This window comes from Myodes glareolus, chromosome 15 (assembly GCF_982192425.1).
Source record: "Myodes glareolus chromosome 15, mMyoGla1.1, whole genome shotgun sequence".
Lineage (NCBI taxonomy): Eukaryota > Metazoa > Chordata > Mammalia > Rodentia > Cricetidae > Myodes > Myodes glareolus.
Genome location: NC_142040.1, coordinates 39,735,291 through 39,748,463, shown reverse-complemented (window position 1 = coordinate 39,748,463; position 13,173 = coordinate 39,735,291). Strand labels below are relative to the sequence as shown.

Genomic DNA, 13,173 nt, shown 5'->3' with positions numbered 1-13,173 from the left:
ACAAGCCAAGCTAAAGCTGGGCATCATAAGAAAGAATAAGACTCCATGTATTTATTTTGGAACTGGGTGGTGGGCCCCCCAAAGAGCCAAAAGAGTAAAACAACCAACAAAAACTTCGAAACTGTTTTAGTCAGAACTTGAGCAAAGCTTAGAAACTGTTGTCTCTTATATGAAAAAGACTCCGGTCAACCTGCTCTACAGAGCAAGTCCCAGGACAGCCAGAGTTACACAGGGAAACCCTTTCTCAAAAAATAAAACAAAACAAACAAAAACAAACAAACAACCAAACCTCTTCTAATATTAGGGAAATGCAAATACTTTCAACAAGTTAATGTTTATGTAGCCTTGGCTATCCTGAAACTTGCTCTGTAGACCAAGTTAGCCTTGAACTGACAGAGATCCTCCTGCCTCTGCCTCCCAAGTGCTGGGATTAAAGACAGGCATCACCATGCCCAGCCTCTCTTTTACTAAATTTTAAAGACCTTTGTAACAATTTAATTCTAAATACGTTTAACTCGATTCAGTACACAGACCAAAAGACTGAGGAACTCCATTCATGTCTTAGCAATTCCAGACATTTAAATCTCAATTTTGTCAATATTAAGGTACATTTCATGGTAAAAACTACAATGGATCAGAGAGTGGGGTCTTAATGGTCTGAGGAAATCATCTTTAATTATTAATCAATCATTCAAATCTGCGCAATAATGAACTGAGATCCTACTTTGTATGGTCATTAGTTAGGGGTTAGCAACAAGCTGGCACTGGTCTGACTGTGGTCATTCCTAGATTTAAGCTGAAAGTAGCCAACAAGACTTGCTGGTAGACTGATTCAGTATGAATATATGAGAGAACAGCCAAGGATGGAAAGCAAGCTGAGCAAGCCATTTAGGGTTACACAGAGAAATGCAGCCCTGGAAATGGAACTGGGGAAAGGGATGAATCTGCCTGAGCTACCTATAGTAGACAGCAGACGTAATGCCTGCGACGTAGGGAAGATGTCAAGCTAAAGATGTAAACAACACACATGAGCCAGATGAGATCACAGAAGGAACAAGTCCAGAGAGAAGGGAGGAGTCCGTGACTCCACAGCACTCCGTATGAAACGTTCATGGAGAACAGGGCCTCACAGAGAAGAAAACGGGTGGTGGGGTGGGGGTGAGGGTTCAAGACAGGGTTCCTCTGCGTAGTCTTAGCTGTCCTAGAACTCGCTCTGTAGACCAGGCCGGCCTCAGCCTCCAAGTGCTGCAATTAAAGGCATGCACCACCAGCGCCTGACCTCAGTGCACGTCTTATTTCCAGACATTAACAGTAACATATACTTTATGTAGAACTTATACAGAGTGACAAAAAAAATTAGAACCGGGAAAAATCTGGAAAAAGAATAAAATTGGAGGAATCACTCTGAATTTTGCAAAACAAATCAGAACAAATAAAACTACCTCAATGGCATAATTTTTCTTTTAACCACTCAATTTTAAGCTACAGTATAAACTGGTGGTTCTGGTGGTACTAGACACAGGTAATAATAAAGTAGGGTGTGTCCACAAATAAACCCACACAGATATAGCCAACCATTTTTACACAGGTTAAAATATTTAAAAATTATAAAATGGGGGAAAGTCAAAAGCATCAAAATAATAAGGCATCTATAGACAAAACAACAACAACAAGAAACAAACAAACCACAGAAACAAGAAGAAATGCATCCAGATTAGACTCTCTCCGCCTGTTACAACACACGCACAGAACTCTGCGCAACTCCTGCTGATGTTTGGAATACAGGCACCACACTGCATAATTAGCAGCCATAAAAGGACTCTTCTCTGGAGATTTGAGAACCGGTCAACTCTTGAGGATTTTTAGACCTTTGAGGATTCTGGCAATGATGTGTGGTCAAAAGCAGAATCCTTACAGGGTCATAAGAACATACCCAACACCCCCCCCCCAAAAAAAATTCCATCCAGCCAGGCATGATGACACATGACTAACACCAGCATCTGAGGGCGAGGAGGCAAGACTGCAAAATCAGTGTCATTGTGGGCATAAAATAGGTGCCTGGCTGCCTGAGCTACACGGTGAGACCCTGTCTCAGGAACAAAAACAAGAAAATCATTACCCCAAGAGGTAATGATCCATCAAAGCCAAAAGGGTGGATGAAAATGATTTGAATTCATCCTTGCAAATGCTGGCCTGTGCCTACCCAACCACCAAAATTGAATTTCTGGCAAAATTGCACTTATCTGGGGGGAGGGGAAGGTTGGAAAGTCAAATGAAGAAAACAGAGCTTTCTGATACATATCTTTTCACATATCCAGAATAGCTAACTGTATTTTAATTGTCAGATTTGTTTTTATCTGATATACTTTTATTTATTATAGGGGTGAACTTATTCTTTATCTTGTAATTTTAAGATGTAACTTAGAAATATAAATATTGATCTATATGAATTTAAGTATAATTCTATATGTACACATAGATCTTATAACTACAATATATCAAACTTTAAAAGTTGCTTTTATATTTATTGAGAATTACACACAATATATTTTCTTCTCTCTTAACTCCTCCAGATCCTCTCCCACCTTGCTACCTACCCAACTTCATATTCTTTCTCTCTCTGGGGGAAAAAAAATATGAACTCCAATTTGTTTGGGCTGACTCCTCCACTTCTGAGCATGGGGCCTGCCCTGAGGGAATGCTTGATATAATCATTGCCACTCCATGGAAGAAACTGATTTTCCCTCTCCCAAAATCTACAATGGTGAACAGCTCCATGGCTAGAGGTGGGACACCGTGTCCACCTCCTCTCCTCCATGTTGGGATTTGGTTTGTCTGGAGCTTGAGGTCTTGTATGTGCTGTTGTGGTCTTTAGGTTCCCAGTGAGCATCGTCCCTGTGACATCTGAAAAGACTTTCCTTGAAATCATCTCCTACCACCTCTGCCCCCTCTTCCACAGAGATCCCTTAGCCTTGAAGGTCTTCTCTTAATCTTCAACAGCTAGACTCGGATTCATCATAATCTGTAACTGGTCAAAGAACATATAATCAAAAGGGCCCACACAACTTAACATACAAAATCCACAGACCCAACCCACAGTAAAGTCACTGGGGTACTGTCAGAGGTACACAAACTAACAGTTTTCTTTCTACAAGTGATAAAAGATCCCATTTCTTATGATATTGGAAACATGAGGCTGTAATACAGAAAACCTGCCATTCTGAAGACCCAATAAATGCAAAAGCTTAAGGAAAATTAACAGAAAGGTATTAAAGTGGGTTTTTGTCTGTTTGAAATTATTAAAAGATGGAGTCTCCACAGGAATTTGGCCACTACCTAGGATTGAGTAGTGTTCTAGAGAGCTTGGTGTGCAACATTAGACACCTCTAACTATGGAAAACACTGAGGGGCTGGAGAGATGGCTCAGAGGTTAAGAGCACTGACTGCTCTTTCTGAGGTCCTGAGTTCAATTCCCAGGAACCACATGGTGGCTCACAACCATCTATAATGAGATCTGGTGTCCTCTTCAGGTCTGCAAACACTGTATACATAATAAATAAATAAATTTTTTTTAAAAAAAAAAAAAAGAAGAAAGCACCGACACCTCTCCTGAGTGACTTCTGTGTGGTGTGAAAGAAAAGGCCCCAGAGGGAGTGGCAATTAAGAAATGTGGCCTTATTGAATGAAGTGTGTCACTGCGGGGACAGGCTTCAAGGTCCCTTTTGTTCAAGCTTCCCTATGTGACTTTCAGTCAACTTCTTGTTGCCTACAACATATAGACTCTCAGCCCCAGCATCACATCTGCCTGCACATGCCCATGCTCCCCATCATGACAATAGTGGACCTCTGAAACTGTAAGCAAGTCACCCCAATTAATGTCTTCTTTATAAGAATTGCCATAGTCATGGTGTCGCTTCACAGCAATCAAAGCCCTATCTAGGACAAAATCTTTTAGGGACGCTCTATTCACACACAAGGCTTCAAAAGCACCACACTCCATCTTTACTTCCTGGAGCTGGCTCCACGGTTGACCTTTAGCCATAGTCTTTCTCAACACAAAAAGATATGGGGATTTTTAGGTAATTAAAGGAAATAATAAATGATGCTAAAGAAGATCATCAGGACCGGCAGCAAGGGCCTTCAAGTGCTGAGCCCCTCACCAGTCTACCGCAGTTCTTTCAAAAACAACCGATGCCCAAACTCAACCTGAAATTGTGTCAAATCTGACTTGAACAGGTGATGGGGCTACCACAAACTTCACCCCATTGGCTGTAACTCGTCATGCTTTACTGGGGAAATATTGTTGTTTCTGGTTATGAGGTGCTGACTTAGGGTCTCATGAGTGTTGCTTAAGGCACGTGAATTATATTTTGAATAAATTTTAAAAGTTTTGGTTCCCAGAACTTCGGACTGTGGGTCAGTATTTAGAGAAAATCTTTACTATAGATGCTTCCAAATTCAACTTCTGCCTTACTTATCAGACAGAGGTCTATTGTATAACATTTGAATAGAAATGGCTTCTTGTAGTAAATGCACTAAAAGCCCCAATTTTTGAGACAGGATGGCCTTGAACTCACATAGAAACACCTGTCTCTGCCTCCTGAGTGCTGAGATTAAAGATGTATGCCATCAAAGTTAGCTATACCTTTTTTAAAAATAAATGTCACAACATTATAATCCTCTGGAGTTGCGATATTCAGATGTAAAAACACAAAACTGATGTTAAAAACTGAATTTCTACATTATGTTTTCCAAATTTTAAGTTTTAAGAAACAATGGTATGCCAGACAGTGGTGGCATATGCCTTTAATCTCAGTATTTGGGAGGTAGAGCTAGGTGGATCTCTGAGTTCGAGGTCAGTCTGGTCTACAAGAGCTAGTTCTAGGATAGGCACCAAAGCTACGGAGAAACTATGTCTCAAAAAAAGAAAAGAAAAGAAAAGAAAAGAAAAGAGAAGAGAAGAAAAGAAAAGAAACAATGGTAATGCCGTTATTAAGCTGTCAAGCACTCCTCTTTCGTAAGAACCATTAGGTCCAGGAGCCGGAGTTTAGAGGTAGAGGGCTTGCCCAAGAAACATGAGGCCTCTAGTACAGGGTAGGCTGGGGAAATAAAAGAACCAATAGCCTGAAGTTGGAATAAAAACTGTGTTAAATCAATACTAGGGCCACCTAGATGACTAAGTGGGTAAAGGGACATGCAGCCAAGTCTGATGACTTTAGTTCAGTCTCTGATCCCACAAGGTGGAAGGAAGAACCTACTGTCCCAAGTTGTTCCCTAACCTCTACACATATACTGCAGCAGGTGCACCAAACATATATGCTTAGTAATTTTATGTTTATTTAGTTAACAAATTGTACAAAACTCTAAAGCACATTTTCAATATCTTATCAGGTAATCTTACTCCTAGAAATTAATAATATTAAAATAATATTTTGTAAAATAATTACTTTTCTGTGACAAAGCAACACTATTTTATCAGACTATTAAATATGTATTTTAAAATTAATATTCACTGTGTATATGTTTATGCATGTGCATTCACATGGATAGAACCCAGGGCTTTCCATGAGACAGCAGGTACTCTACTAGTTTTTTATTTTTTAAAAACCCTTTTAAGTTTACTTAAAGCCTGAGCAGAAAATAAATACACACATACACACCCCTTCTACTATCACACTCCTTGTCTTATAAACACCTTACCTCGGCCCAACACATTTGATATAACTAAAGAACCAGTATTAGCACACTGGTAATAACTGCAATCTGTGGTCCACCTTAGGACTCATTCATAGTTCTGTCTGCATACATACATAGGCCATGCATCCACCATCACAGTGCCTGCCACCTGCACATAGAATAGTGTCACTGCCCTAAAAACCCTCTGCTTTAGGTGCCCCTTTTATCCTCCCTCGCCCCACTTAACTTTGTACTAGCTCTACAGTCTTGCATTTCCATAATATCATAGTTGACATCAGAAAATGCAGTCTTTTCACACTGGCTTCTTGTACTTAGTAATGTGCACTTAGAGTTCTTTCATGGTTCTTCATGGTGTGATGGCTTATTTCCTTGGATTTTGTTCTTTGGCTCTTGCAATCATAAGGACGCAACCCACAGCCTTGCCCATGCGAGGCAACTGCTCTAGCATTGAGCTGCATCCCAGCCCACTTGTTTCTGTGTGTCATCAGATATGAATATTCTATGTGTGGAACACTACAATTCCACAGCTTGTTACTAGCTGACTCTTACATTTAAATTAACCCACAATTCCATTTATGCTTTGCCATGTGACTCATGGCTTGTTACCTCATTTTCTGCATGTCCTGCTTGCTCAGTGGTTGGCTGGTGTCTCCTCTTACTTTGCCTTCTTCTTCCCTGTGTCCTATGGCTGTCCCACCTACACTTCCTGCCTGGCTACTGGCCTGTCAGTTCCTTATTAACCAATGCGAGTAATACATAGTCACAGTGTACAGAAGGACTGTTTCACAGCAAGCAATTATGAATAAACGAGCTACAGACATGTGTGTGCAGTTGTTGTTGTTGTTTTAATGTGACCAGTTTGCAACTCATTGGGGTAAAAACTTAGGAGCACAATTGCTGTAGCCTACGGTTAGACTAAATTAACTTTGTAAGAAATTGCCAAAGTATCTTCCAAAGCAGTTATACATTTTCTGCAGCATTTGACATTACCAGTCTTGAATTTTCACTGTTCTGGGGAGTGCAGTGGAGCCCCCGTTTGACTTGACACCGAGCACCTTTCACAGCCCGTTCATCCTGTGTCTGTCTTCCCTTCAGACCTGCAGCCCATTATCAGTTGGCTTTCCCTCCACTCCTCACCTTTTGGCCCCAGCTATGCAGCCAGGCCTGCCTTGAACTGGAATTCCTTCTGCTTTAATTTCCCAAGCCCAGAACTACAGGTTAATGGGTTGTTTTCTCAATGTTAGTTTTTTAAAGTTCTTAGTACATCTTCAGCCATGGTCCTTCATCAGGTTGGGAAAAGAATTTCAAAACACCTGTCTGTGCCATTACCGTTCTTTCTATCTTCCTTTCCTTAGGGTTCCCCTGTGCAGCCCTGGCTGGCCTGGAACTCGCTTTGTAGACCAGGCTGGCCCCTGCCTCCCAGGCACCACCACCACCTGTCACTTTCTTAACAGAGTCTTTCAAAGTGGAGCTTTTTCATTTTAATGAAGTCCAGTTTGCCCATCATCTCCTCATGGATCTACCTCTAAACCTTCCCTGTTGTATACCCAAGGGCAGAATTATTTTTAATGATCAAAAACTTTCTACCTCAACTACATGGCAGTCAGCTGGAGATATAAGGCTCTGTTTTTAAAAATAACATTTTTAAAGCAAATATCACAAATTCAATTTTCTAAGACATAAATTAAAAAAACGAAAAAAGGTGAAGTAGCTTCCTCAGTTGGCTTTCAAAAATAACATTTATAAAACAGAAAACAAGTTAATGGCTATCAATGCATATGTCTTTACTTGGCTTTTTCTAAGGTAAAATAAGAAAGACTAGCCCCTCCTGTTGTCCTAGACAGCTTTAACTGTCGCCTTGGCACAGCCAGGAGACACCCGCGAAGGAGTCTCAGCCGAGGGACTGCCCTGGTCAGACTGGTCTGTGGCAGTGTCTGCAGGGGCGTGAAGGAGGGTCTGGCCCTCCACAGGCAACATCACTCCCTGCAGGTGCTCCTGGGCTGCATGAGAGCGCTAGCTAAGCACCAGACTGTGGGTGAGACAGCAAATACTGTTCTTCCACAGTCTCTGTGCTATTGCTTGAGTTCTGCCCTGAATTCCCTCACGGATGGATTGTGACCTAGACGTATAAGCCAACTAAAACCTTACCGCCCCTAAGGCACCTCTGGTCAGAGTATCCGTCTCACAGCCCCAGAATGGAAACCAGAGCACACAGAAGCTGGAGCTAGACAGCATGCTGCCCACCACACTTGGGTTTCTTTTTAAAACTTTAAAAGAGAAAAATAAGTCATTTTTAAAATACAATATTTTTACCATCTAAGATCTTATTACTCATCAAATTATACAAGATATGTATATATAGCTATGTTAAACATGAATAATCCCTGTAAATAAAACAAAATATCTTCTATATGAAATATCACACACAAATTATTAAAACGAATCTATCCTAGAAACCATAAAGAAGTCCCTTTGCATTAGTTCATAAGGCTCCATCACATTAAGGCCCAGAAACTAGCTAAATGTTGCTTCTTCTAATTCCCTAAGTTTGTATTAACAAGGTTTTCCAAGTGAGTTCCAACAACAAACTCAAGAACCCATCACACCAAGTGTTTCTCGTTGCTCTAAAGAACACACACACCTGTGTCACCAGTCTCCATTTCCACTGTCTAACAGTTGGGAACCTATTCTGATCACTTGTTCAAAAATAGTTGTTAAATAACAAGGACACAAAACTGAATCTGTGTTTGAGAATGAAATAAAAACTGCCAAGCTGAGCAGCACTGAGGTGTGACTGGTTTTCAGCAGGCAGTAGACTAAAGGTCACTGCTTTTATTGTTGATCGACTTTCTAAGCTTTGTTCAATTCATAAACTATTAGATTTCTGTAATTAAGTTTTAAGAAAAAGATAAAATGTACCAAACCTTGCGATTTAAAGTTTACTTCCTGAGCCTCAAACAATACTGAACAAGTTGATAAAAACCTGATGTGGCAACATCTGCTTAAAACAATAACTACAACACAGACCTTCACTCCATCCAAGGACAGTGGCACTGCTCAGAGGCACTCGGTGACATTTCTACAAGATTCCCTCTGCACAGATCACAATCCTGGGGCCACAACTAGATAATGCCAGTTGTAGTGACACTGCTTCTCAGGGAAAGTACCCTAAAACTAAATTCCTAATCCCAATTTTTCACCCCCTTTTATTTTAAAGCTGTTAACTCATGTTTAAATTTTAAGTATACAGAAGTTTGTATCTTGGAATATAATAAAAGTCAAGGTCGTTTAGCCACTGGAATACTATTCTGAAGACTATTCAGGGAAGAAGAAAACTTAAAGTGAAAAAGACAAACTTAGATTCTGGAACTGCTAAAGCAAAAAAAAAAAAATAGCTTATTAAAAATCAGGAAAGAAAAGCCAGACAGTCCTGCTGGAGAACAGGCTGCTGAGCTGACTGGGACTCTAAAAGTTTACACCCACCTAAGGAGCTGAGCTGACAAGACCCAGGAGGGCACAGGGGAAATACACAGTGGACCCACTGCACTCAAAGACGTGCAAGAGGGTAAATCCTGCCCTGCTCCTTTTCTTCTATTTCCAAGTCCCATAAAAAGACACGTGCCTGAAATCCCCGGACTTGGTAAATAGAAGCAGGGGTACCAGATGTCTCAGGCCAGCATGGACTACCTGGAACTTATCTCAGACAGACAAAGACAAACGGTGAGGCTTAGGAATCAGAGCCAAGTATAAAGCAAGCAGGTGCAATACCCCAAGTGGCAGTCTTAACTCAGTTTGTCAATGCTAACATGAGGTGGAAGTCTCTAGTGACCTGAAACAGTAAAACCCAACACTACAAGTCAGCAGTCTCACATACCACAGCTTTAAACAGTGACGGCCTTACTGTAGTCTGCAGACTTTACTTACAATCTTGTCTCTGTCTTTTCAGACTTAGAAAGCAACATCTTTTTATGATCTTGACTCTCAGCCAACAGTGTGATGATAAGGCAGAACCTTGGCTTAGGCCCAGCCGTGAACGAGCTTACTGGGGCTGGGCAGTAGCAGGGCTGTCCCTCTTCGGGTGTGTTCTGAGGAGAGCTGGCCCGTCTTCAAGCTGTTTTAATAGTGTACACCTTTACCTGGAAAACTCACCGTTCTCCAGGAATAAACAGTGGAGCTCTTTCCTTCAGCAACCATTTTCCATAGTCACACTAGTGAAGGTAGGGCTTGAATTACTCCCACCCCAATGTCATCACTTCAACAAGCCACCACTACCTGCTCAGTAATTTACTTACAGAGGAAATGGGTAAGCCAAGCCCCACTATGACGAGCAAAACGCTTCTGACGGTACTGTCATGGTATGGATACTTGATGCTGTTGTCAGAACAGAAAAAGCCTCTCTTAAATGGATATATTTGGCCCAAATTTAGAACAGCCATAGGCAGGGAAGCTGTTGGGGAAGGGAAAAAAAAAGACACATATAATTACATTCAATTCACTTCCTTAGGGAGGAGAGAGTATGGGATATAAATCTTAACTAAACTCTGCCCTTTCTGGAGAGATTGATATCTCTGATACCCCATGGAAGGGTTAATGAGACCACGCAGCACCTGCGCGTTCACAACTGACCCTCTTGCTTGCGCTGACCTCTCTCGCCTTTGGGACAATCGGGAAAGGGACCACCAGGGAAAAGATCAAAATTGGTCCACAGAAAATAAAGCTGAGAATGCAAGCAAACTTTTTATTTTACATTCTATAATTAATTCCTATTTAATTTAGCATTTAATATCCTAAATATATTTAAGGAAAAAGACTAACAAGTAAATTTAATAACAGCATCATAATATTTGAAAGACAAAGAAGTAAATATTTGTTCCACATTAGAATAAAGTTCAAAAAAACCTTCTCAGTATATTTGATAATAAAAAAAAGAAAGAAAAGAACAAGCCCTTGTTCCCCAAGACAAAAAAAAAATGGCTTTCTTGGTCTTGGCAGGGTTTCAAAACGACTTTAACATGCCTCAGCCTCCCAAGTAGCTAAGTCTATAGGCACACACCATGTCACCTGGCTGGCAGTTTTTAAGTATGTTTAAATTTACACTGATTTGGGCTTTGCTTTATACAGTTCAAATACTGAAGCATCTGCTCACTCATTATATATGCAACACTAGGTTAGACCAGGTAAAGAAAACTAATTTGTACAAAACATGTTCAAGATCTAGGCTGTATGTGTAAAAATAAAACGTACACTTGACAGCTTGTTTAAAAAGGAATACCAACACAGACGTTTTTCAAGAGAAAGTAACAAAACTGTTCTGTAAATGAACTGTTCTGTTCGCTGGGCGGGGGTGGCACACACCTTTAATCCCAGCACTCAGGAGGCAGAGGCTCTCTGTGAGTTCAGGACCAGCCTGGTCTACAGAGAGAGTTCTAGGATAGTCAGAGCTACAAAGAGGAATCCTGTCTCAAAAAAGCAAATGCCAAAAACAAACAAACAAACAAACAAACAAAAAAACAAAACTGTTCTGTATCTTGACTGTGATAGTAATTCTATTAACTATTATTACTGCACACACATCCAAAGAGAAATACAAAGCAGAAATATACCATTAAAACAGAAGTACGATTATTAAAGTAGTATAAAAAACCAACAGAAATTCAGAGATTGTCATAAACTGAGACAGAGAAGAACACTGAAGAGGAGGTGACAGGAGGCAAAGGAGGGAGCAGAGGCACAGGGCGGAGCAAGGGCAGCACCAGAGCTGCAGGCACAGGAGCAGAGGGAACGAGCAGAGGGTCCATCCATCCCACCAAGAGAACGTCCCCACACTGCATGCTCACACACACCAAGCACCGGCTACCCAGATGAACTCAATCCTTAGCTCAGCTCGTGCAGCACAGATCACTGAGGTCACTACAGTTACTACTTACCGACGTTTTAAGTGGGACAGCCAGGATTCTAACGCCGGCTAACCACCCCCCCATCAGTGTGCATGTGTTCTCCTATGGGTAGAAGTGATCCACCTGCCGTCAAAGTTTAGAACTGTGTCGATGAAGGCAGACTGTAGGCAGTGGAGCTGTCCTTTTAAAGCATGTTTATTCAGTAAAATACATCTATTCATGATGAAACTTCACAGTGAGAGGAACATCTTTGCTGCTAATTATCTCTGAATTCTGCAAGTCTGAGGTTTTAATGACAGTATGAGGGCTTCCGGTTGTGTTTATTAAAGGACTGTGAGTTTAAAACACTGCCTAAGAAAGAATTTGTCCTGTAGGAAATAAAAGCCAGTCTTCTTTTGGACAAAGTCAGTAACATAGTAAACTAAGCATTTTAGAAATTAACAGTGAGAGAGAAAAAGGAAATATTTAACACATCTTTGAAATAATTCAGAAGTTGAGTGACAGAGTCAACTGTGAAGACAGAAGAGGAATAATGTTCTGAACAGGAGCGACACAACCCGAAGGCTGCCCGCAACTGCTGAGGCCAACGTGAAGTGACGTTTGGGGTGGAGAGACTGGTCACCCTAGACAGGAATGTGAAGTTGTAAGGCGGAATAATCCATGGGGAATGTGCTAGCTCATTGTGGAGAGTACTGCCTTTGCTTCACTCTCCTTCCTAATGGCTATCAGCCTTCTCTTCCACTCCTCTCACAGCCCTTAAGGCTCCAATCACACTCAACTACTATGCTTTTGAAACCCTGGGACTCTCCATATATTATCAGTCTTCTGTTGGTGACAGCTGCCCCTCCCCTCCCCTAAGCCAGGCCGTCCCTTACCTGCCCCATGCACTGGAGACAATTACCCCGCTTTTCTGCGCATCTTTCAGCAACACTAGCAGCAGATACTATTTCATTATTGTTTACCCTTTGAATCAGGGTATAAATAATTAGAGCTGAATAAAATTTTACTAAATAGCTAAATAAATAAATAAAATTCAGGATAGAGATGTGTAAGCATTCGAAATTTATAACTTAAAGAGGATAAACAGGTCTCAGAGAAAGCACAAAGCCAAGACTAATAGAGCAACCAGTCAAGAACTAATAGTGTTCATAAAACCATGAAAAGAGACTATAAAGAAGGAAGAATGGCTGGTTATACACTCTAGAGCGCAGGGAATGTGTCTCTCTTGTTCGGTAGCATAGAAACCATTCTCTGAAAACATGAATAAACACTAGAAAAGGACAATGTTATACTGCAGAAGCCAAAGCTTGAAGTGTCTCGTAACTACAGGTAATGCAGGGTGTCAAATGTCCACATTAAGGAGAATGAGAACTCAGTAAAGACCATGAGGTCGGAGGGGAAGGTCATTAACTCAACAATGTTCCCTTTGGAAAGTGGCTTCCTAGTCTTTGACAGTTTCACACATGTATATGACAGACTTTGGTCATTGCCACCTCGCACTGCTCTCTCAGCGCCCTCCTCCCACTGAAACCCTTCTTCTCAACATGTCTCCCTCCTCCTTCCATGTCTGCTGTGTGAG

General features: G+C 41.1%; 1 protein-coding gene across 2 annotated transcripts in view; it reads right to left on the bottom strand.

The window, feature by feature from the left end:
• The window catches only part of Plpp1 (phospholipid phosphatase 1), a 59,322-nt gene that overhangs the window by 19,392 nt on the left and 26,757 nt on the right, over window positions 1–13,173 (bottom strand). Inside the window, exon 2 of one of the 2 annotated variants that reach the window (XM_048443033.3) lies at window positions 9,990–10,144. The exons of the other annotated variant lie outside the window; for it this stretch is intronic. Coding sequence (XP_048298990.1) covers window positions 9,990–10,144 — 155 coding nt within the window. The remainder of the gene's footprint in view (window positions 1–9,989; window positions 10,145–13,173) is intronic. 2 annotated transcript variants of the gene reach the window in all.